This window comes from Dermochelys coriacea, chromosome 2 (genome assembly GCF_009764565.3).
Source record: "Dermochelys coriacea isolate rDerCor1 chromosome 2, rDerCor1.pri.v4, whole genome shotgun sequence".
In the NCBI taxonomy this organism is placed as follows: Eukaryota; Metazoa; Chordata; order Testudines; family Dermochelyidae; genus Dermochelys; species Dermochelys coriacea.
Window position 1 is genome coordinate 58,004,571 of NC_050069.1, and position 25,991 is coordinate 58,030,561.

Consider the following 25,991-nt stretch of genomic DNA (forward strand, 5'->3'; position numbering starts at 1 on the left):
TTGTTTAGATATTGGGCCATGCCTAGTTTATCTTTAACTTCCGCTCCATCCTCAGTGTTAAGCGGCCCCACTTCTTCCTTCTTAGTTTTCTTCTTATTTATATGGCTATAGAACCTTTTACTATTGGTTTTAATTCCCTTTGCAAGGTCCAACTCTACTCGACTTTTAGCCTCTCTCACTTTATCCCTACATGTTCTAACCTCAATTAGGTAGCTTTCCTTGCTTCCTTCCTTCCCTCCCATCTTCCACTCCCTGTATGCTTTCTGCTTCTTCTTAATCACCTCTCTAAGATGCTTGCTCATCCAACTTGGTCTACAACTCCTGCCTATGAATTTTTTCCCCTTTCTTGGGATACAGGCTTCCGATAGCTTCTGCAGTTTTGCTTTAAAGTAATCCCAGGCCTCCTCTACCTTTAGATCCATAAATTCTTCAGTCCAATCCACTTCCCTAACTAATTTCCTTTAATTTTGAAAGTCAGCCCTTTTGAAATCAAAAACCCTAGTTGCAGATTTATTTTTGTTAATCCTTCCATTTAGTTTGAACTGAATTAGCTCATGATCACTTGAACCAAGATTGTCCCCTACAACCATTTCTTCTATGAGGTCCTCGCTACTCACCAAAATTAAATCTAAAATGGCATCCCCTCTAGTCGGTTCAGCAACTACTTGATGAAGGAATCCATCAGCTATCGCATCTAGGAAAATCTGAGCCCTATTATTATTACTAGCACTGGTCCTCCAGTCTATATCTGGGAAGTGAAAGTCTCCCATGATCATGCAGTTTCCATTAGTATTTACTTGATTAAAGACATTAAAAAGGGCTCTATCCATATCCAAATTAGATCCCGGAGGTCTATAGCACACCCCAAGCACTATCGTAGGAGAGGCTTTACTAGTTTTCTTCCCCAGTGTAATTTTTGCCCAGACGGACTCTGTCTTATCCTTTGCATCACTTCTTATTTCTTTACGTTCTACCTCATCATTGATATACAATGCTACTCCACCCCCTTTACCTTTGTTTCTGTCTTTCCTAAAGAGCACATACCCTTCAATACCTGTAGTCCAGTCATGACTACTATTCCACCATGTTTCTGTTATCCCTATAATATCTGGTTTCACTTCCTGCCCCAGTAGCTCTAGTTCCTCCATTTTGTTACCTAGACTCCTCGCATTGGTGTACAAACATCTTAATTTTTGCTGTTTGGACTCACTCACATTTTGTACCCTATTAGGCACAGTCATTCTACAGCCAGTATAACCTATTAGACTAGTATCCACACCGCCCTCGGTCCTTATATAAATTCTCCTACCCACGGCTGTATCCTTTCTTACTTCATCTTCTTCCCTCTCAATGCTAAAATCTGGCGTGGAGATTTTTTGGACATCTCCCATCCATCTCCCCCCAATTCCTAGTTTAAAGCTCTCTTTATCAGTTGTGCCAGCCTCGATCCTAGAAGTCTATTTCCTTCCCTATTCAGATGAAGTCCATCCCGAGAGAACTGACCTCTGTCCGTGAATGCCTCCCAGTGGCCATACATCCCAAAGCCCTCCTTATAGCACCACTGCCTAAGCCATCTGTTGACAGTCATAATCTTGTCAGACCTTTGTTGCCCTTCTCTAGGAACAGGAAGGATCCCGCTAAAGATCACCTGAGCCTCAATTTCCTTAAGCGTCTTCCCCAGCCTAGCATAGTCTCCCTTAATACTTTCCAGCGAGAATCTAGCCGTATCATTTGTTCCCACATGAAGGATAATTAGGGGATTCTTTCCTGCTCCCTTTAGGATCCTTTTCAACCTCAGGTCTACATCCCGTATCTTAGCACCCGGAAGACAGCACACCCTTCTATTCTCAGGATCAGCTCTAGTTACAGGCCTGTCTATTCTTCTCAATTTTTAGTATCCAGAAAAGTTATGAATTGAAGCCCCCAGCATGGGTGGCAGGTGAACTTGTCATTGGGGGAGGTTAACCCCTGGCCCCCCCACTCTGGCTGAGGCCCTGCCCCTCCCTTTCCACTCTCCCTCCCCCACAGCTGCTGGACCCCCCCATGCGCTCACAGCGCCAACGCACTGGGTAGGTGACGTGGTCCCCGCGGAGGGGTGGCGAGGAGGTCTCAGCCCCGGGCCTTATGCACACCAGCCCCAGCCTGCCTGCCTCCAGCCACAGAAGAGTGAGAAGGGAACTAGAAGCAGGCAGGAGGGGGCTTGAGGGCGGAGCATGGGTGGGGCCACGCCAGGCTGTTTGAGGATGCACCACCTTCCCCTGCCTATGCTACTTGCTGCCCATGGCTCCCTGGCTCATCTTTTGAAAGGGTTGTGCAGGTTTCCTTTGAGGATGAGGTCTGAGAGGCCAGGTATAGAGCGGTCGCATTGTGAAAAGTGGTCACCCACAGGTGATATGGGTTTTTTTTGTCTCATCGTTTTTCTGTATGAATTCATTTGAGAACATCGTAACAGCTCTTCCCACCCCCGTGTGACTGGAGAGGTGTTGACAGGCCACTTCACCTTGAATGGTCCCTTGAACTATGTGTTAACTACGTATGCTAAACAATCTGTTCCACCTTGTATTTAGCTGAAACTCTGAGTACATTTCCTAGACCTGAAGGTCATCTCTCTTGCCAACAGAAGATATTACCTCACCCACCTTGTCTTTTGAAATCTAATAGGAAGTGTTACTGTCTGAAGACTGGTTTCAGAGTAGCAGCCATGTTAGTCTGTATTCGCAAAAAAAAAAAAAAGGAGTACTTGTGGCACCTTAGAGACTAACAAATTTCAAATTTATTTGAGCACAAGCTTTCGTGAGCTACAGCGTAGCTCACAAAAGCTTATGCTCAAATAAATTTGTTAGTCTCTAAGGTGCCACAAGTCCTCCTTTTTCTTTTTGTGAATACAGACTAACATGGCTGCTACTCTGAAAACTGTAATGAGAGTGATCACTTAAGGTCACTACTACCAGCAGGAGAGCGGGTGGGAGGGAGGGGAGACCTTTTGTAGTAATAATCCAAGGTGGGCCATTTCCAGCAGTTGACAAGAATGTGTGACGAACAGTGGGGGGTGGGGGAGGGGAATATAAACATGGGGAAATAGTTTTACTTTGTGTAATGACTCATCCATTCCCAGTCTCTATTCAAGCCTAAGTTAATTGTATCCAGTTTGCAAATTAATTCCAATTCAGCAGTCTCTCGTTGGAGTCTTTGTTTGAAGTTTTTTTGTTGAAGGATAGCCACCCTCAGGTCTGTAATTGAGTGACCGGAGAGATTGAAGTGTTCTCCAACTGGTTTTTGAATGTTATAATTCTTGACGTCTGATTTGTGTCCATTTATTCTTTTACGTAGAGACTGTCCAGTTTGACCAATGTACATGGCAGAGGGGCATTGCTGGCATATTATGGCATATGTCATATTGGTAGATGTGCAGGTGAACAAGCCTCTGATAGTGTGGCTGATGTGATTAGGCCCTACAATGGTGTCCCCTGAATGGATATGTGGACAGAGTTGGCAGCGGGCTTTGTTGCAAGGATAGGTTCCTGGGTTAGTGGTTCTGTTGTGTGATGTGTGGTTGCTGGTGAGTATTTACTTCAGGTTGGGAGGCTGTCTGTAAGCAAGGACTGGCCTGTCTCCCAAGATCTGTGAGAGTGATGGGTCGTCCTTCAGGATCGGTTGTAGATCCTTGATGATGCGTTGGAGAGGTTTTAGTTGGGGGCTGAAGGTAATGGCGCACCTTGACTATCACTACAAAAGGCTTTCCCCCCCACAGCCCTGCTCTCCTGCTGGTAATAGCTCACCTTAAGTGATCACTCTCGTTACAGTGTATATGGTAACACCCATTTTTTCATGTTCTCTATGTATATAAATCTCCCCACTGTATTTTCCACTGAATGTATCCGATGAAGTGAGCTGTAGCTCACGAAAGCTTATGCTCAAATAAATTTTTTAATCTCTGAGGTGCCACAAGTACTTCTTTTCTTTTTGTCTGAAGAAAGAAAGCAGATCCATGGAGTGCCTGGAAGTACTCTATGGAGCACAGATTGGGAACAGAAAATATACACCTGTTAGTTTATCATTGTGGTGATGCAAAAAACCCCAAATCATTGTACTGGCAGTTGATGTTTTTCTGTCCTTCATAACAAGATTGTTCACAAAGAAGAAAGATTCCCCTGCACTTCAAGTCTGAATAGAGTGGGGAGCTGCAACATCTTTCGGCACAACTTCTTAACATTACTTTGTGCCATTGGCTTTGTGATTCTGTTTGTAATGCAGCACCATCACATGTTAAAGACAATGTAAACATCACAGTGCACCTTAAGGCTGTTGTGTCATGATTATTTTAAGACTCTTGGTGACTGACACGATTTGTCCTCCTCCCCTGTCTTTCTCTCTTCCCCCATCTTGCCTGCTTGCTGGAAATTTGGAGTGTTTCTCCTCTCTCTCTCTCTCTCTCTCTCTCTCTCTCTCTCCTCACCCTTTTCTAGGCTGTGTAGAGGCCTGGCAGCTTTAATTCAGCTCCATAGGGCTTCATGTGCTGCTTGACATGTTCCTGGCAGTGTTCATGTTATCAGTGCTCTGCTCATTCTGCTTGAGACCAAGCAGAGTAAGAGGATATTAATCAAAACTGTGTAAAAAATTAACCACTTTGCCAATGCTAAAGAGCTGCACGAGGCTCGAGAGCCACAGGCTGAATATCAATTTTCTCCATTATCTCATAAATAGCTCCCTAAACACAGCATTTTGTTTAAAGGGCATTTTGTGGGACCTGAGTCTACAAAGTGAACTAAGGATCATAGCCTCCCACTGTGTGTGGCATGTAGGGGAGTGAAAGCATTTTAATTGTGCATAAAAGGGGTCATGGGAGAGTATTTGATCTGTAAGGCATCTGTGTGGTATGTTTTTCTGCCACACTAACTCCTTGTTTGAAGGGAAGTGTGGGAGACAAGGGGTATTGCCCAGCAGTGGGGTGAGGAGTCAGGAAACTACTGCTCTGAATTGCATGTTCCCCTTTGCAAATGGCAGAATTTATCCTGCCTTATGTTGAACTGCACATCATTCAAACACCATTAAAGCAATCACGTGGGCAGATCCACTGGCAGACAACACTATACCAGCTGTGAGGGAGGTTTGTGGGATATTGCCTTATTTTTTCCACTGGTCATTGGCAATTCTCATAGATGCACGCTTTGGATAGGTAAGATGCAGTACGTTAGTTCAAATTATTTTTTTAAATATTCCCTAAAAACAATATTATCCACTGAATAAATTAAATTGAACAACAGAAAATTGTTCATGTAATATCGAACAGGTAGTTGTAGTATTTTTTCTGTTTTTAGTTGTCCTGTCTTATTTCCTTTTTAAAAATATAGAATGATCATTTTAATAGTAATTGATTACGGGTATCATTGTATCCCCTCCCCATCCCCCCAAAAAAGTTTAGTTGAGCTAGTATGTGAGGGAGTTCCAATCTATGAGGAAAAATAAGACAAAATATTAGAAGAGCAATATCAGTACTAAACCCTAATAGGTTCCAACACCTACGTGAAAGTGTAAATCATGCATCAGAAAAAACAGGCACCTTCTGAAAAAGATAAAAATAAATTTGCATTCCCCAAAGTGTACTACAATTGGAGATGAGCCTGAGATGTAAAACTTTGGGCATATTTGGATCTAGTGTTTTGGTTCTGCACATTATAGATATATTAGAACTAACCACAAAGCTCAGGAAGATTGAGATTTGGGTGTTGGTTCAGACACATCTGTACTTGCAGTCCACTACCTCAAAGAGAGACTTCAACCAACCTTTTGTTTAATTATCATAGAGAAATCTAAAAATCTTGACACAGATAGAATTATCATCTTGATAAGTCAGCATAGACGGAGATTTAAAAAAAAGGATAACATATTTTAATAAGGATTGGCTATAATTCTCACATGGATATTAGATTACTATGTATTTTAAGAGAGATAAGAGAAGGAAAAAAAGAAAGTAGTTCATCCTGGTTTTGAATTATATTTGCTTTATTGTGACGTGCCTGTGTTGTGACTAAACTATTTCACCTTCTCAGTCAACGACTTAAAGGTATCATATACTCGGCACATAAATCAATTCTGATATGTTAATTTTTTCATGAAAGGAATGTCCAGAGTTTTAGAAGAAGACTAAGAGCTGTTTAATTATCTTCATCTAATGTCCTGAATCACTGGACTCAACAGAACTTTTCCCTATCTCTAGCCTTATTCCTGTAGAGCCTGCAGATCTATTCATCCATTTAGCTATCTGTGTTCTTATATTGGCACCTGTCTCTGTACTATCTGAACACCATCAGTAATCTTTTTCTTTCTCAGCTCTGAATATAGAAGTGTGAATAAAGGTACAACAGTGGGAAAGTTTGGGATACGATATATACTAGAACATTTCATTTACTTCATCTTAGTTTTCCCGCAATATCTTCTCAAACACATCCATATACACCCACAAATAAACCCTGTGAACCAAGTAAGGTAATTCTCCTACAGGCTGAACAGGAAGAAAGAGAGAGTGCTTATTATTTCTAGCTTTAGTACATGGGAAGCACTCAGATACTATGGTAATGGAGCAGAGCTTCTTCCCACCCTCTGCAAGAAACTCTGATCTTGAGCTCCAAAAAGAAGTCCCCTGTCCAAATCCCAACTTCTTCATGCTTCCTTACTATGACCTCTTCCTTCACTTCTTAGATTTCTTCACCTTCTCTGTGATCTCCATGACAAGCAGACTCAGTGGCAAAGTTTTCTTTTCCAGCCTTCCAGCTCTCTCTATAGCTTTTCCAATACCTGCAGCTACCCATGCACCTTCCAGGGCCCTTATTGGATAGACCCAATGATCCTGCTCCTTCCATATCTCTACCTTTGTGAGGGAAGGGAGCTAGTTTTATGTAGCCCACCACACTTTGCACTGGAGTCTCCAACTCTCATCAGCCCCAATAACTAGTGCTCCCAGCATTCCTCTGGGCTGAAGCCAGAAACAGGACAGTATGGGGCATGTGACCTGCCTTAAGGGGACAGTACACCTTGTCACAAGTCCATTTAAGTATTTAGTTAAAGTTATAGATAATACTTGTTTGAATTGCAAACAGGATTGTTGGAGGGCCAGCTGAGAAATGCATAATATATTTTGCTCATATATCCTTTGTGACCAAAAAGGTGTATTGTCCATTTTAGTTATTACTGTACTGTAAATAAAAATCACATGCTGTTTTCATAAATTATATTGCGTGTTTTAACCCATAACAAGGAATGAACTTGTTCTTTATTACTTCATAGGTATCACTGCCCAGTGCCTAAGATTTTTTATGTCCAATTGACTGTTGGCAACAGTGAGTTTTTTGGTGAAGGAAAGACTCGTCAAGCTGCTAGACACAATGCTGCAATGAAGGCCCTTCAAGCTCTCCAGAATGAACCTATCCCAGAAAAATTACCTCAGGTTTGTGATTTAAAAACTTACTGAGCCTCGTTGTCAAACTTTGGTACTCAAATCCCACATTTGGATGCTCATGTCATTAAAAGGTTATGGAAAAAAACAGCTCAGTGGATTTTTTCCAGAATTCTCATTTTCTCTCTCTCTCTCTCAGAAGTGTTTACATGCACAGAACATATTTTACTTTTTAAAAAAAAAAATACTAGAAACAGGATGTAATTTCAATCTGAATGAAAACTGTTTTAAAATAACAGGTTAAAAAGCAAGTGATGAGAATAGGAAGGTTCTTGTTATAACTATGATGAAACACTAATAAAGTTTTAAAGTCTAGAAGCTTAGAGGAGAAGGGGAATAAGTGTAGTCATTGGTGTTTGGAAAGAGAGAGATAGCTAGTGGGTGGATTCAATTGTGGGCTTGGTTTCCTAGAATCCACAAACTTCTGGGAAATGAACTCTGGTAACATGGTTCTATTAAGCTTACTCTCCCAGCTTATTTTTCAGTTTTCAATTTTTATAGTGTTGAATTCACTAGCTGGTTGTTTTTCCTAATAACCATAGTAAATGTGGTAGCAGCTGATCAATATAGAAAGCAGGTGATTATTGTCAAAAGGCAGTTTATCCACATGCCTATTGCTGAAGGAAGTGGTAAGGAACAAACTATTGAATAGACTTAAGTTGTGACAACATATAATTCTTCTAAGATAAAATGGAAAGATTGTCAAGAGTTGTTAAGAAGCAAAATAGAAAGCTCTGTGGTCATCCCCGAAAGTGCATCAAATACCTATTTAATCCATGACCTCTGAGAATGAATTATTATTAATAAATGTACATAGTGCCATGAATGTGTTCTACAGACTATGAAAAAGATTGGTCCCTGTCCCAAGAAGTTAATAATGTGTTCTGATATTTTTCAGAATAAAAGCCAAATGGTGATGTGTATTTTTGAAGTGAATGTTTGTGCATGAGGAACCTCACTAAGATCACCGACTCACTTTAAATAGGCTATTGAACAGCTGTAAGAGGGTTTTAGGCTTTCAGCCTGTTAGTCCCTGGGTGGTTCATTAGCTTTCTTCAGTGTTGTAAGGATTTGTAAGGATCAATATTTGCATTGCTTTAGAAATGAAAATTTTCCAACACATTTTAAAAAAATATTTAAGCAAAATAAATAATTAGAACTGTCTCACAGGTAACCTTGCAAATGAAAAGGTTTATAACAACAAAATTGCCAAGTGACTTGAGCCAGAACACGCATACTTGGAAGACACCAAAATGCCCTCAATGCATTCCCTTTTGGACAATACCTATTGAGAGCCTGTGCAGAGCAATAATCTTTAAAAAAAAAAAAAAACAAAAAACAAAAAAAAAAAAACAAAAAAAAACACCCTAAAATACCTGGAGTTTTTTGTTTTAAGCTACCATTTAAATGTGAAATAATTCTGTTTATCAAAAGAACAATTATGCAACTTTTATTCTCTTGCTATTCCCAAACTATACCTGAATAGTCGTCATTGTGGGTGAGAGAGAATTTTACTAACCCTCGTTAGTTATGCCATCATTCCTTTTCTGGATCAGGGAGAATATTATTTCTCCAAGTCGTTCAAGAGGATTGGTTAGGAGTCTTTAAAGAAAAATTTAAGAGAATTTAGAAGATTGTAGGAAAATATCACTTCACTTATGTTTTCCGAAGGACTGGATGCTGTCTTAAAAAACCCAAGCTGTGAAGTTTGACTAAGAGAGAGAGAGACTTTTTAGTTCTATATTGTGTTTTTGTTTTTTAGTATTACATTTTTCAGGAAGGGTCCTTGAATTCAAGATGTCCATTAATGAGCACAGCAAAATGTTGCTTATTCTTCACTTGCCAGCGATTATATTTGTTAACATCATTTAGTTTCTGATATCCCATAAAGTAAACTGCTATCATCCAAGTATATATACTAACAAGTAATTGTGGGAAATAAATTATATGGGTAGTTCTGTTTAGGTGCTCATTTCTTCATGGTCTATGTATGTGAAACTGGAAAAGTTATTTATTTACCCAAAAAAAGCAATAGGATCTCAGATTTAACTGTATGTCCCAGTCACAAGAATATAACGGCATCATTTTATCAGGTCCCTCAGGATATCCAAAGGCTTCCAAAGGATAAGTTGTGGTTGTACAAATCTGAGATTCTTAACTACAACTTCTGTTGGGCTGTCCACATGGTTCTGTGTCTTTCCAGATCTAACTTAGTTAGGGAAACCTCATAATTTTCTTACCACAAAGCAGACATTTGAAGTTCTCCAACTCTCCAGTTAGACAGGAAGGAATGCATTTTCAGAAGGGCAGCTTCTCTTTTGGGAATGCAGTTTGAACTCACAATAGACCTGTGAGCACAAATCAGGTAGTTGGAGGTACAGCTACATAGATTTGAACCTGCATTTTACTTTTGCGGCACAATGAACAGGGAGGCCAAGCCTTGGCTTGATTGAATATATATCCCAACTATGGTCAGCAGTTAAGAGGTTTGGAAAAAATAACTTTTTCCCCACATGAGTTCAGGGAACTGTGATGTAAAATGAAAACTGAGTGTCCCATTGGTGAAATATCTAAAATCAAAGAGAGAAAGGGTGGTCTAGTGGTTAGGACACTAGCCTAGGACTTGGGAGACCTGGAGTCAGGTCCCTTCTCTGCCATAGACTTCCTGTAGACTTCTGGTACATCACTTAGGCTCTCTGTACATCAGTACCCCATCTTTAAATGAGGCTAAATGGTACTTCTTTACCTCATATGGGGTGTTGGCAGGATAATACATTAAAGACTGTGGTGATCAGATACTGTGGAAATGGGCACCATAAACTTACTCAGATAGATAGAACTTGACCATTGGGAGTCCTGTGCAGTTGTGCTGAAGGAGCTGTGCTCAAGAACGAAAATGGGAATGTTATTTTATAATGTGAAGACAAACCTGTCAGCCCCATAAGTAGCATCTGGAAGGGCTTGTACAAGGACCTCAAGTTCTAAAATGAATTTTTGCTCATTTTAGCTTGTTTTATTATAAGCAAAAAGTATCTTCCTCTGCCATTATGTTTCTTGTCCATCTGAGATCTGAATTTTCTGCAGCTATGTGAGTGATCAAACATCTCCCTTCACAATTACAGTGATGATACTTAGGTTTGGTGTAATTTGTATACCTGGAGACTTCTTGCATCATCCTTGCAGTATGATCTACCTACAAGTAGAGTGGTAGTGGGCAAATTTAAATACTTTGACAAACGGACAACGTCCTGTACAAAAGTTATAGAATTAAGATAAACTTTGACTCAATTTAAACCTTATTGAATTAAGGTTAATACCTTTGAGATATGTTGTATTAAAAATGCAGTTGGGTATATGTTACTGTGGCATTGAATGTACCTTCTCTAGTAGGAAGGGGGGATGCTAATGAACTTCTTATGTATTCAACCCTTTGAAGCCACCCCCCTGAAGAGATATGCATATGGAGAATCCAGTCTGAACTAATAGACAAAGAAAGGGGTTTTGGATAAATAGCCTGGTTTTACACTGGCTCAGAGTTATCTTTCTGATCCAGCAAACTGACAGAACCCCTGGTCCACAAGAGGGCCCCAGTCCCTAGGGTGGGGTTGGAAGGTCTGGGTGCTTGTTCAGAGCTGAAGCTCAGCTGTGATGAATTGGTAACCACAAGGAATTCCCCCTTGGGTGGGGATCTGAAGGTCTGTTCCTGCCAGAGTCCATGTTAGGGTTGGGGTGAACCCTGGTAAGCTTATTAACATACATGTAGGTCATTTTATTGTTTGTTTTAGATATGTTTTTTCTTTAGTGCTTTTTACCTTAAGAATAAAGTAGACTTGCAGGGGAAGTGATGTGTGTGTGACAGGTTGGGTCATAGAAACCCCCTTAGGACTTCCACCTGATGTGCTGGGACTACCCTTGAGCCTGTTTTCCCTGACAGCTTGAGACTTCAGTACCTTGCCTTGTTGAGCCAGACACTAGCCTGCTACAAACATAGGCCCAGATCCAAATCATGTCCCCCAAAAGCTGCAGGCTTAACTGAAAACAGCTTAACAAGTGCTCCTGTCTCCAACACCCAGATACTCAGTTCCCAATGTGATCCAAACCCCAAATAAATCTTTTTTACTCTGTATAAAGCTTATACAGAGTAAACCCATAAATTGGTCATCCTCTATCACACTGATAGAGAGATATGCACAGCTGTTTGCTCCCCCAGGAATTAATTACTTGCTCTGGGTTAATTAGTAAGTAAAAAGTGATTTTATTAAATATAAAAAAGTAGGATTTAAGTAGTTTCAAGTAATAACAGACAGAACAAAGTAAGTTATCAAGCAAAATAAAATAAAACTTGCAAGTCTAAGCCTAATACAGAAAAGGACATACAGAAAATGCAGGTAAATCTCACCCTCAGAGATGTTCAAATAAGCTTCTTTTACAGACTAGACTTCCTCCTAGTCTGGGTCCAGCAATCACTCACACCCCTGTAGTTTCTGTCCTTTGTTCCAGTTTCTTTCAGGCATCTCTTTGGGGTGGAGAGGCTATCTTTTGAGCCAGCTGAAGACAAAATGGAGAGGTTTCCAGGTGCTTATATAGTCTCTCTCTTGTGGGTTAAATCCCCTCTACAAGATGGAGTTTTGCAGTCACCTGGGCAAGTCACATGTCTATGAATAATTCAGCTTTTTGTAGGCCGACTCCATTGTTTACATGTTAGTTTGAATGTTCCCAGGGAAGCTTAGATGTGGATTGGCATCTCCCAAGTTCCATTGTTAACTAAGTACTCCCAATTACTTGAATAACCCCTTCATACTATGTTGACCAAATCTGCCTTATGTACTTCCTACAGCAAATGCTTTAAATACAAGCATAGAGCCAATGCTCATAACTTCAGATATAAAATGTTACGTGCATGCAAATAGGATGAATTCTGTAGAACATAACCTTTGCAAAGATACATTACATGGCATATCTAGCATAAAACATATTCCAGTTATGTTATATTTACACTCATAAGCATATTTCTATAAAGCATGATATGATGCAATGTCACAGTATGATACCTTATAACAGTAGCAATTACACCTGTCAGCTGTCTCTAAAGAGAAAGCAAGCAGGTTGACCTTGGGCAACCTGTCTGTGTTGGGAAATGCACAGTGAAGACAGGGAACTGTGCAGCCTGGAAATATCCTGGTCAAAAGGAAGAGGGACGAGCCTCTCCACCCAAGAGAGGTGACGGCTGGAAAGCTGGAAGCCTGGGAATGGTGCCCTTGCTGGACCACTGAGGGGAAATACAGATGCAGTTGTCCTAAATTGTGACAAATACAAACCAGTGACTCAGTTCCATCTGGTGTTTGTGCATCTGAACTGTGATGTAGGCCTAATGTAGACTATAAAATCCTTGAGATGGAAACCATGAATTCCTCTATGTTCAGTACATTATAGAGCACAATAAATAATACATAAATAGGTACGGTTCATCTTTTGTCCTTCATAAGCAGGTGTCTGTTTAATGCAGATTTCTCTATTTTTCAAATTATGATAGTGTTTTTTTTAACTTAATGTGAGGCACACAATCTTTTAGACATGTTAAAGCACTTAAAATAAATTTTGTGGACTTGGTATTACGTTGTGCAAAGTGTGGAGAAAGCACAAGGTGAACAGCAGTGAGCAGGAGAGGGAGCATATAGGAATCGGAACCTGCACTAATGAAAGAACTACATTGTGGCTGCCAAATTACCCCTGCCAACTAGCAGAAGTGAGGCCTAAGAAGCGAATGCATAGCTAAGAGCTTCAGAGTTATGATGAGGATTACATTTAAACCCATGAATCTTTAGACACTCTCGTAATTTGTACATGACCTTCCTCTTATGCACTTTGGCTTCCTTTACATTCAAGAAGATATGGAAGAAGCTTGAGACTTACTGCTGCTCAGGGCTGAGGACTTTGCCTAATCCATAATGTTACTTGTGCCTTTGCCAAGCCTGTGCTCACATTTGCACTCCCTGCAAGAATATTCATAAATTCAGAGATTTTAAGGGGAAGAAGGGACCTTTATTACCTACAGAACACAGCCCATAGAATTTTACATAGGAATTCCTACATCAGTCCCAAAACTTCTGTCTGAGCTTGAGCAAAGCTTTTAGAAAGACATCCAACCATGATTTAAAAGATTTTACCACACCCAAGGTAAATTGTTCTAGTGGTTGGTTAACCTCATTGTAAAAAATAAAGTATACTTTATTTCTAGTCTGAATTTGTTTAGCTTTAGCTTCCATCTATTAGATCTCATTATGCCTTTGACTGCTAGATTTGAAGAGCCCCCTACTATCAGAAATCTTGCCCCCCCCCCCATGTAGGTGGTTCCAGACTGTGGTTAACTCACCTTTATAAGACAAATTGTTTAGGCTTCTCTCACTGTAAATCAGGTTTTCCAAACCACAGATCGTGCTTGTAGCTCTTTTCTGAACCCTTTTGTCAATGTCTATTTTAAAGTGTGGCCCCAGAACTAGACACAGCATTCCAGTAATGGTCTTGCTAATGAAGTCTTCAGTGGTAACAACACCTCCCTACTTCTATTCAGTATTCCCCTATTATATATCCAAGGAGTGCATTTGCTCTGTTAGCCTCTGCAACCCGCTGCAAGTTCATGTTTAGTTCATTATCCACCATAACCCCCTAAGTCCCTTTTCTGAGTCACTGCTTTCCAAAATAGTCTGCCATCCTATAAGTGTGACCTGCATTCTTGGTTCCAGGTGTGTGACCTTGTATTTAGCTGTACTAACATACATGATGTTCAAATGAGTTCCCCTTACCACATGATCCAGATCTCTGTAGAATTGATCTGTCCTGGACATTTACCATTTCTCTAAATTTGCATCACTTGTAAACTTTAGCAGCAATGATTTTGTGTTTTCTTCCAGACCATTGCTAAAAATATTGAAGAGCATTTTCATGGTCAAAGCTTAAATTGGAAAGCTAGCTGAGTGTTTGGACCCCGTTTGTAGACTTTTGTGACCATTTGCTGAGATAAATAAAGGCTTTCCATTCCTGTACATTTTAGTAGTTTGTTTCTTATGCATAAGTTTAAATTTATAAATAGTTTATAAAAGGTTAATAAATTAATATAATTTATAGTTATTGTGAAGAATGTGGGTATTATCTGTATTTGTATATATTATTTATTTATATATAATATAGTAGTAGTTAAATTTATATATAATCTGTGCACCAGCAGGGTCCACATGAGCCAGTTAGAGCAAGATATGCTATTGTGAATTAAAATGTGCACCCTTCTGGTATGGATTAAAGCACTGTTTAAATGAGCCTTTATTTAGCTTTGGTCTGGAGAAGCCAAACTCAGTGACTCTGGATAGCCCTAATTTCTGGTGCCCAAACAGACAATGTAGATGATAATCTTTGGACGTTTACCTCAACTGATATAGAAACAGAACCCACAAAATGGGGAAATATCCTTGTCTGAAACAAACCTCAGGGGCTTTTCAGGTGGGAAATCTTAAAGAGCTTGAAAGCACTTAAAAGCTGAGTCTCTGAGGAGACAGGAGAACACTGACTGGGGGACAGAGCTGAGGGGCAGAAGCTGCAGAGATGCAGTGTGCCTCACCAAACCCAATACGGGGGAATGCCTGGGACAAATGGAGACTTCTGACCTTGCAAGGAAAGGCTAAGATATAGATAGGATAATATGTTAGGCCTTTTGTTTTTTGTTGTTGTTGTTATGGTCCTAAGGATAATTAAATAATACTTTGTTTGGAAGAAACTGTTCTCTGTCACTGCATTTTCATGCTGGTGATGGGCTCCTGGAGTGAAAATCTAAGCAGGGGCTAAAACTCAGCAGGACCTGCTGAGGATATGGTTGGTAGATGGGTACTGTAACCTAGTGGCCCAGTCAGAGAGTGGGGATAAATCGCAGAATTCCACCTTGAGAGAAATACAGATGTGGGCCTGGTACTTGGAAGACACGGGCTGCCCTAGAACTGTAACAGTCTTGTTATGGATATGAATAGTGTGTGTTATAGACTATTATAAACCGTGTTTCTAATCATCTTAAAAGTCTGTAAAATTGCTTATTTGTTTATCCTTTATAACCATGTATAAATGTTCCTTTAATATAAGGTGTGGCTACGTTTTGTGTTGATTTTACAGGTAAGTGGATGGCGGGTAATGTGTTACGCAGATCATAATACGATGTGACTTATAGGGAGTCAGGAAAACTTGCAGGGCCAAAAATTTAATGGCTGTTCAGACAGATGAACATAATAGATGAACATAAGAGGAAGCTTCACTCTGAAGGGTAGAGACTGAGTATTTCAGAAAATGTGGACATTTACCAAACCGCTTAAGGCCTGGGTCTACACTCAGCTGAAGCATCTTAGTTCGACTTTCCTGGCCCTTCCTCACAGCAGCGAGTTGAACCCGCAGGCGGCTCCCCCGTCGACTCTGCTTACTCCTCCTGCCCGAGGTGAGTACAGGCATCAATTTGGGGATTCGATTTAACATGTCTAGATGAGATGCGATAAATTGATCAATGATAGATCGATCGCTACCCATAGTAGCTCTAAGTCTGTAATTTATAATTCTAATATTTATCAGTAATTATGTCAGTCTCTTTAAAGTTAAACAAATTATGAAATGCTTGCAGTTCACAACAGTATTGTTTTGGTGAAAATATATTCTAGACATTGAGGAATAAGGAGAAATTGCATTTCTGCTACTTGAAAGCAAGTATTTTAATATGCTTACCTTGTTTATATGATGCAGAATGGAGAGGCAGGAAAGGAAACAGAAGAAGAAAAAAGATGCAAACAAATCTGAGATCAGCATAGTGGTTTGAAATTGCCTGAAGCGCAACATGCCTGTCAGTTTTGAGGTATGTGTTATATATGTGAGTATACCAGTTATATATTGAGCTGTCTTGCTATCTTCCAAGTGTTTATAAAAATGTAATAAGCAACAACTAAAGCAGAAGGACTGGGTGAGAGCATTCATTACAAGCTCGCTACTCTTACAAATAAATGCATGCAAATTCTAAATAAGAAAAGAAATTTGAAAATTAATCTGAATCTAAGGTGTCATTTTATATTATTAAAATTGGCTGCTCTGTCAAATAAATGTGGGCCAAACATGTAGACACTGATAGGTCCATTGTCCTTCAGTCTTTAATGGATGTAGAGTGACTCTTTGTTTATCCTTTGCCATCATGGGTTATGAAATTGGAATTGATAGCCACTTCAACACAGAAAAAAACCCAAATATCAAAACAAACCACACGCTGAGAGAGAGAGAGAGAGAGAGCGCGAGCGGGCAACCTAGACCTTCTCTTCTAATCCTGGGAGATGCTGCAAGACATTGAGACACCATGAAAGCTCCTATAAGGACACTTCACAATACATGTCCCCTTCTCAAAGGGTTATTGTAATGCCCTCACTTCTTTTTTTCCTATCTTTCTCCTCCTCAAATCCCATTTTATCTACGGGCCAGACTCTCTCTCTTAATGTTCCTTATTTAGGCCCTAATCCTGTCAGTACTTCAGCACATGGATAATTTACTCACATAACTAGTCACTTAGACTACAGTTGCTTATATAGTTAATGGTTGTATTATTTATCTAGTACTATAAGAGCACAAGTTGCTCTACAGTAATAGTGCCAACAAATAACAGGTTCCTTGCCACAGAAAGGTTTATACTCCACAGCCACATGCTACTATATTGTAGTGTTTCATAGAGCAGCCTGCCTGGAACACGCTCCGGTGGTAGGTCATGGCATGACAGGCACACCTGCTTCAGTTTTCCTTCTAAGGTGGCCTAATATCACTTCTGGCTTTCTTATTTCAATATTACCTCTCCTTGGGACTGGTTTATTACAACACCATAGTCCACAAGAGGAGTCTCAAATATTTAGTCCGATTCTCACCCCAATGCAAGCAGTCATTAAAGCTTAAGACCTCTCATTCCTCATTTTCCCCACATACTGGTGCATTCAACCATGCCCAGACTTTCAGTCCTCTCCTGTCCTTGTTCCAGGACAGCCACCTCAGCCCTTCCAACTGGAATCTAGTCTCATTCTTCTCAGTGGGAGTGCCCACAGCATCTGTGCTGGGAGCATCCCTCACTCCCCCTGGCTCTCTCATGGTTCTGGCTTTCTGGCCCTGGAGATGTCAGTGGGTAAGCTCCTCCTCCTGTCTTAAGCCCTTTCTGGCCCTCAGTTCCAGCTCTCAGGCTTAGGGTCAGCAGGCAACTCCCTCTGCTGCTCCTCCTGTCTTCAGCCCTCTCTCAGGAATGCCAACCAGCAAACTGCTTGTGCTGTTCTCCTACCTTGTCCCAGAAACTGCCTTCAGTTTTCTTCTGGGACTCCTCCAGTCCCCTGGTCTTGCCTGCCCTTCCTGACTGAAACAGTTTTCTCAGATTCTCTGGGAGTCCTCACTGGGTCTCTCCCTGATTCTTTATAGCACCTAGGTGCTGCATCTCTCTCTTAATTGGCCAAATGGGAGCACCTGCTGTGGCACAGGGGCGCTGGCTCCAACTTCAAATATAGCAGCCATTTACCCTATGACTGAGTCATACAAATCAGTACACTAACATATAGGGAGATGGGCAATGAGTCACACAGTAGTTGGGGAGTTTGGAAGATTTTTGAAGGTAAAGAGTGATGGTGCTTTGGAGGTGTTAATCAGGAGGTTGTTGCAGCCATAAGTGGTGTCAAGTAAGAAGACGCGAAGATGGGAATGTCTGATACAGGGAAATCTACTGTGCCATTTGCATGAGAATATTCTGAAGAATGTTATTACTATAATGTTGTTTCCATAAATAGTTTCTTGCCCGCCTACCAAGAGGGAACAACATATAATTAAAAAAAAAATTATATTGGGAAGATTTTTAAAATCAGAGGGAATTAATCTTTCAAAAACATACCAATTTTTCTGTGTGTGTTTATTTAGTGTCATTAAATGTAAATGTTGTTGACATTCTTGGGTAGAATTGAAGCTTAACCTTTGTATTGTTTTAAAAAGATATCTTATATTTCATTAAAATGACTAACCAATTTGTGATAACTTGCAGGATCTTGTGTTTCTAATGAGATTGTTCTCAAGAATATTTTGTATTATTCCAGTCATGCATTAAAGCTTTCATTATCTTTATCATATGATAGCTGTAGAATGTTCAGCATTTTCTTCATCTGACAAAGCTGTAGTAAATATTAAAGCTGTGCTCTGTTACGTAGATGAGCAAATGGTTAAAGGTATTTAATGTTTCATGTGAACAGTTTTTCAGAATTGCATAATATTTGGAGAATAGGGAGAGTTTGTAATGTAACTTAGGGGCCAGATTCTGCCCTATGATGTCAGTGTGGTTGTATGGGTGGAACAGAGCAGAATTTGGTCCTAGCAGTTTGGGTAATGGGGAATTACACAATCACATAATCTCACTTACTCTGCCTGATAAAGTAAAGCTAGTATTTGTTCTCCAAGAACTTCCAGAAGCCATGTAAAGCAGTTTCTGTGTATTAAAGAATTAATTTTTTAAAAATGCCTTAAAGTATCAATATCCTATAGCATAAGAATTTTACTCTAGGCTAGTAGCTGGTATGTACTTTTCAGGGCTGTTTAGAGGCCAGACGGATATAGCATCCCCCCACTGCAGCAACTTGCAGCTATTTTAGCACTTGTGTGGGTCTGTTACTGAGCAGGTTTTAAAGATGAGTATGGTCGTCAGTCACCCTATGACAGGGGTAGCCAATTATTTTTTTGTCAAGGTCCAAATTTCTTGGTCAAGGTCCAGACTCCAGAGAAAAAAATAATGAAAAGATTTCAGGGTCTGTTCAAAAGCATCTGGCAGTCTGGATTTGGCCTGTAGTCCACCGATTGACTACCCCTGCCCTATGAACTGCTGCTGCAGAGCAAGGGTTTTGCCTATTGCTTCCTGCTGGGCAGTAAAGAGAAATCTCAGCCTTTTGCCTTCATTGTTTCATGGAGGTTTATGTTCCGTGTGTGTGTTCTGTTTTTTGGGTTTTTTTTCCATTCTTTAAAGACAGGACTATATAATTTAATGTTGCAGTTGGCAAATTTTGAAGGGAGAACCATGCATTATTTGGGTGGAAAATACCATGTTTCAGGGTGTGGCAGTGTATCCCTGCCCTGTCTCCTGCTGAAGCGGATGCTGGGTGAGCTGAAACCACGGTTACTGTCCACCCAACTGTTTCAGGCCTCATCATGATAAGGCACAATGGTCAGATTCAAAAGGGCAGCCCTTGGGTTCAAGGCAGTGAGGCCTAGTGGCCAGCCTCAGTACTGTGGCCCTTGAGTTAAGGGCTATGCGGCCTAGGGGCCAGAGTCATTTCAGCTGCCTTCGTGGTCAGGGCCATGCGGCCAGAGTCAATACAGCTGCCCTTAGGGTCAGGGCTGTGTGGCCTAGGGGCCAGAGTCAGACAAGTGGGCCCCCACCTAAGGGTGGATGGTGGCCGGGGGAGAGTAGGGGGACCCAGCTCCTCCCTCTCCCCTGGGTCCCGGGACAGGGCCCTGTCAGTCGTGAGCATGGTCACTATCCTGTCAGCGGGGTTCCTACTGCAAGATGCTGACCTTCCTCGGGTGTGAGGTACCACTCACTCCACTCCCCAGGCCACTTCTTCCCATGAGTCCTGAAGCTGGGGTCCGTTTGTTGTTGGGGTCTCCAAGCTTCTTGGCATAGGTAGCTTGTTGGGACTGTGACTTCTGTTGACTGGCTGTGGGTAACTGGTCTCCGGTCTGGGCCTCAGGCTCTCTGGTTCCTACAGTCAGGGGCTGAAGCAGACTCCTGGGCTGGAGCCTCCCCTGAGCGTCCTCCTTCCCCAGCAGTCAGCCTGGAATGAGCTGGGCTTCTCTCCTTTATACTAGTGCAGCATTTGGAGAATGCCCAGTCAGGTCTAAGGGGCAGGACTTGTGCCACCTATAATGTGGGATTAACCCTTTCCTCCTAGTGCGTGGTATGCATGCCCCATCACAGATGGCTTTCGTGTCAGTTACATGTTTCCCTTTGCTAGGAGTCACAATGAAAATTTCTTTCCCTGTCTTGTTTTCAGCTTTCAGACTGAGATGGGGAGTCATAAGAGGTTTAACGGATTTGGCCTACTGAAGGCATCAGAACAACTGTACAAAATTGCTATTGTCCTCTTGCCAGGGGCTAGTTTTTTATTGTTTTATTTTATTTTAATTACTTTATTTTGGTTGGGCAAGTAAAATAACATCAATTTTTCATTATCAACATCAAGAGTGAGAAGATTTTGGTCTGGCAAATTTTCATGATGATTTTGCAAGACTGCATGAGGAGAAGTAGGAGAGAGGTGTCTTCCTGTCCCATTGTCATTGAGAGGCAGGTAGGACCAAAGCTGATCACTTGGTCACAGCATTAGGCAATCCATTATCTTTCCAAGTTCTCATCATGAGATTTGGTGCCCATTCTCAGGCCTACCAGTCTCCAAGCACACGTTTGGTAGTTCCTTTCTAGCAAGGGTGGAAGGATGCCAATCTTCCTCACTCTGACTTGTGGGGACTTTTTGCTCAAAGGGTTTAACAATAGAGTTTCTATATGCTTAATAAAGATGTGGATTTTTTTTAAACTGGCAAAATACCACATTTCTGCCTGTGTTTTCATTTGCATTAGCCTGTGGATTTATTTTGGTATTTTCTAAAACCTTAAACAGTGACGGCTATAATTGACTTTGGGCTTGTCTACACCCTCCCACAATTTGGACTATGGGGGTGTGAATAGCAGTGTGCACCAAAGTGCCGTGCTGTAACGCCCTGTGTGGATGCTTTAATGTAGTTCTGTTTGAAGAGGATTCTGTTAACATGAACTAGGAACCTTTTAGTTCACGCATGCTGCGTCCACACAGGGGAGTTACAGTGCAGCACATAGCACACTATACACCCCTGTAGTCTGAACTGAGGGGCTGTGTAGACATAGCCTTAATTTCATTTACTCGGCTTTTTTTCTGCTTCTCTGTTAGGGTTTAAAAATGTCTCAATTTAATCTCAATCTCATCTTTCAAAATGCCACCTGTGGGCTTCTCCTTTGCTTTATCTTGTCAACAGGGGTTGGGGGCTCATGTTCTACATCTTCAAGCATTCTTCTAAAGTGTGTCTTCCAAGCTGAGATCAGCCTTCTGCATGTACTCCTTCAGTGCCTTGACACATCTTTTTCTAGATCTTCCTGTAGTCTTTGTCCCATGATGACTACTAGCTCTTTAGTGTCTGGCCAACATATCCCACATCTCATCATCTCAAATGATCCAGACATCTGAGTCTACACTCTCTCTTACTTCACTGTTATTGTACTCCTGTTTTATTCATTTGTCAGAGTGATTCATTAAATTAACCTGAATTCATCCCTGTTATAATTTAACCTTTGGCATTACACCAGGCATGAATTTGACCCATTGTATTTTCTCATGGTGAAATAAGACTGACAGAAAGAGGAAAATATTGCTGTTGCTGCTACTCAAATTCTCAGCTGCAGGATGAATCTCTCAACTCATGGAGTATTGTAGTGTACTAGTATCTAAAGTGGATAGTATTTTTGTTTAGTGAAGATTGAACTCAGTTATAAACCTCTGTATTCTTGAATTTATAGCACAAATGTTTTAAAGCATATTAAGTAGAAGTTTTAGAACACACTGAATTTCTGGGGTCAGCCAAAAAAGGTTTTAGGTTAAGATGGTTGTTGCAAAAGAACCTAACTTTGATATTGGGCCTGATCCAAAGCCCACTGACATCAATAAGAGTCTTTACCGGCAATTATTTTCCATGTGTAGTGTATTTAGAATGTAAAGGATTAAAGAGACACTAGGTTTTTTCAAAATAATTCTTTTACATTAAAAAATATTTTTTAGGAACTTGACAGTGGTATTTCTTCCGCAAGTAGTTTTGCCCTTTCCCATTTGGTCCATATAAATATTTCTGCATGTTTCTTTTGTCTGAGTATGAGTAGTTTTATAAATACATTATACTATATAAGAATACAAACATCTACCCTGTGCTATTGCCAGGATCATGATTTCAAAAGATGGGAAATGAAAATGCTAAAGTTCTTTTAGTAATTTTAAATTAAACATGTTCCACAATCTGTCCATGTTATATTATTCATATAATAACAACAACCAGTAATATACTAAGGTACAAATTTAAAAGAGACTGGAAGACACCATTGCTGTGAAGACGTAACCTTTTTTTCCCCCTGACTTCAGAGTTGAAAATTATTGCACAAAAGCCTTGAGGTTTACTTTCATATTTAATTTCCTAGCTTAAAAATAAAAGAATGTTAAAATCTTTTGCACAGTATAAGTTCTGCTCTGCTGGAGGTCTAGGGTGTTCCAAAAGGAAAGAAGCTCTGGGTCAGAATTTTTGGCCTACTGTGTACCATCTGTGCCCCTTCAGAAGGAAAATGGAACAGAAATGCTAGCTCTCCCTCTTCTGACCATGCTGGAAATTCACAACCAGACTGATCAACCCCTGTGTAGGGAGAAAGGATGCAAGAAACCTCTACGGCCTAGTTGCAATCTTTGCACGGTGTTAAACGCAAGGGTAAAATCCGGACTTAATTGAAGTCAGTGGAAAAACTTCCATTGGCTTTAGTGGGGCTAGGATTTCAGGCAGGGTTCTCTTCTAACTAGTGCCATAAGCCCCACTAGGGTGGGGAGGAGATTCTTTTCTCAATACAAAGATTGAGGGCAGTCCTGAGCTAAAACTAACAGAATCCACAGACTTCTTTTTTCTGGGAAAATTTGAACATAGTTGTCCACCTTCATTTTGTGTCTTTTGATTGATGTATGTACTGACAGTTATATTTTCATGTGAAATTACCACAAAACAGAGTTTGAAAAAGAAATACATGCCTAAGGAGACCCCATTACAGGGTAATGGCTAAATTTAAATAATGCAGGGATTCTCAAACTAGGGGTCGGGAGGTTATTACATGGGGGGTCGCGAGCTGTCAGCCTCCACCCCAAACCCCACTTTGCCGCCAGCATTTATAATGGTCTTAAATATATAAAAAAGGGTTCTTGATGCATCGGGGGGGAAGGAGGTCGTGATCCACTCAGAGGCTTGGTATGTGAAAGGAGTCACCAGTACAAAAGTCTGAGAACCCCTGAAATAATGCAAGGGACATGACCTTGGGGGGAAAAAAGACCTTCATACAAAACACGTTGAAATATTTTTAAGATTGAGGGTTTAAACGTAATAAAAGCACAGTTATTGAACTAAGACTGGCTTAGCACCTTTATCTGAGTCCCCTTGTACTCTGGTATTGCTTTTCTTCAGCAAATGGTTCTATCCTACTGGGCAATGCTGCATACTACTGAAATAATAAGTATTTATTTTGATTTTGAAAGTAATAGAAAAAGGTGCCTATTCAAAGCTCTGGGTACCCCAATACGCATTTATGAAAACAAAATTCCTCCTCCAACAACCAGCAGAACTGAACTCCCTCCCAAACACAAAACTCTCATCCCCCAGGCAGATCTAATCTTCATCAAACCAGTTTGCATTTAAAAAAAAGGGTACTTGTGATAAGCACCTCATGGTCATGTCTTTACGTTGTGTTGACACATTACAAGGTTAAAGATGAGGTATGTGTTCTCATAAGATGATTTGACTTGAAATAATTTTCTGTTCAATAGGTGATTAAAGAAAGTGGCCCTCCACACATGAAGAGCTTTGTTACTCGAGTTTCAGTAGGAGAGTTCTCTGCAGAAGGAGAAGGAAACAGTAAGAAACTCTCAAAGAAACGCGCTGCAATGGCTGTCTTACAAGAACTCAAAAAACTTCCACCTCTTCCTTTGATTGAAAAGCCAAAACTTTACTTTAAAAAACGCCCGAAAACAATATTAAAGGTAAGTGTCTGTATATGTCACAACAAGCAATCTCTTAGGAAATCTTAGACTTATTAACACTAAAGATAGAAAAGACCTATGAGATCAAATAGTCCATTCTGCTGCCACTTCCTTGTTCATGTCATTACATATTTATTTGTATAACTTGAATTTTAAATTGTCTGGGTTTGTTGGGATTTTCTAAAATCCCAACAGTCGTGGCTCTAATTGTCATTTGTCATATTTCATTTGTGACAAGAAAGAAAGCTTTTCCATAAATGTATCAAATGCATTTGCCCAAAAGATGTTGTCCATTACAGTCTAAGATGTACCACTATAGTCAATGGGAGTTCTTCCATTGACGTCCAGTGGGGCAAGATTCATAAATTCAAAGGCCAGAAGGGACCATTGTGATGATTTAGTCTGACTTCCTGTATAGAATAGATTTCCTCTCTCAGAACCCATGTTGCTGTGTATTGAGGAGTATCTCCTAACAAGAGTCAGAAAAACGGTTATCTACTTCCCTCTCAGCTCTCACAGTAAAATCCCCATATGGTGGTAAAAAGTTTTCTGTAATAAGACTGCATTGCAAGGACTGGTTCTTATTAAGAAAAGTAGTCTCTCTAATCACCTGTTTAAAATACTTTTATTTTATTTAAAAAAGAGATGTTTCTTATTTTTCCATGTTTGTTTATAAATCTTTAATTAAATATTCAGTGTAGAGAGTTACAGTATTTTTGTAAAAAAGAAAAGGAGTACTTGTGGCACCTTAGAGACTAACAAATTTATTAGAGCATAAACTTTCGTGAGCTACAGCTAAGCTCACGAAAGCTTATGCTCTAATAAATTTGTTAGTCTCTAAGGTGCCACAAGTACTCCTTTTCTTTTTGCGAATACAGACTAACACGGCTGCTACTCTGAAACCAGTATTTTTGTAGATAATCCATGTGGTCATTTCCTCACTGGTTGATGACGCAGTGTGATTCAAGGTGATAGCTGTTGATCCGGTACATGTGAAGTGTCTTTATTCCCTAACAGTTGATACCTTTATTGTCAAAATATTGCAGTACCCAAATAATTATGCACTAGGAACCCAGACATTATCATAGTAATATTGTAGTCTCCTGTGTACAGAAAGAATAAGTTGCAGCTCTTGGAGTGCTTTTCTCTTTTTAAGTTAGATGTAAGATGTTTATTCACATTTTAGCTAGATCAGTTACCCATTTCAACTCAAGTTTCAGCTTAGGAATAGATTTATCTAGCACTGATACAGGTATGTCTTCCTGTCTATATCATATGGTATATTAATATAGGTTTCTCTGAGCAAATAATATAGTGCCATAACTCCAGTAAGCAAAGTGTGGATTCCTTGGAGGCCACTGTCCCAGTTACCATTAATATCCAAGAGAATACATGCAGCTGAACGGTTTTTGCAATAAGACAGCAGTTCTCTCAGCAAGTCTTTTAATCAATTGTTGTTGCTACTTAGGTGTCCTCTGTTTCATTAGTCATTATTTTGTCTTAATTTTTGCCCATATGGTTTATTTTTAAGATTTTTTTTATTAAGCTGTCAAGTGCTGAGACAAAGCAGTCCAGCTGCTTCAAGCTTAGTTCTTAATGCATTCATAATGTTTACAAACAAACATGAGTAAGACCATTTGGGTGTGAGGGAAGGCCATGTAGTC

At 40.3% G+C, this 25,991-nt stretch overlaps 1 protein-coding gene across 1 annotated transcript in view; it reads left to right on the forward strand.

Annotated features, from left to right (window-relative positions):
* STAU2 (staufen double-stranded RNA binding protein 2) overlaps nt 1-25,991 on the forward strand; it is a 233,760-nt gene that overhangs the window by 38,830 nt on the left and 168,939 nt on the right. The window contains 4 exon segments of the mRNA XM_043507711.1: nt 7,285-7,444; nt 16,223-16,255; nt 16,257-16,331; nt 24,115-24,327. Coding sequence (XP_043363646.1) covers nt 7,285-7,444; nt 16,223-16,255; nt 16,257-16,331; nt 24,115-24,327 — 481 coding nt within the window.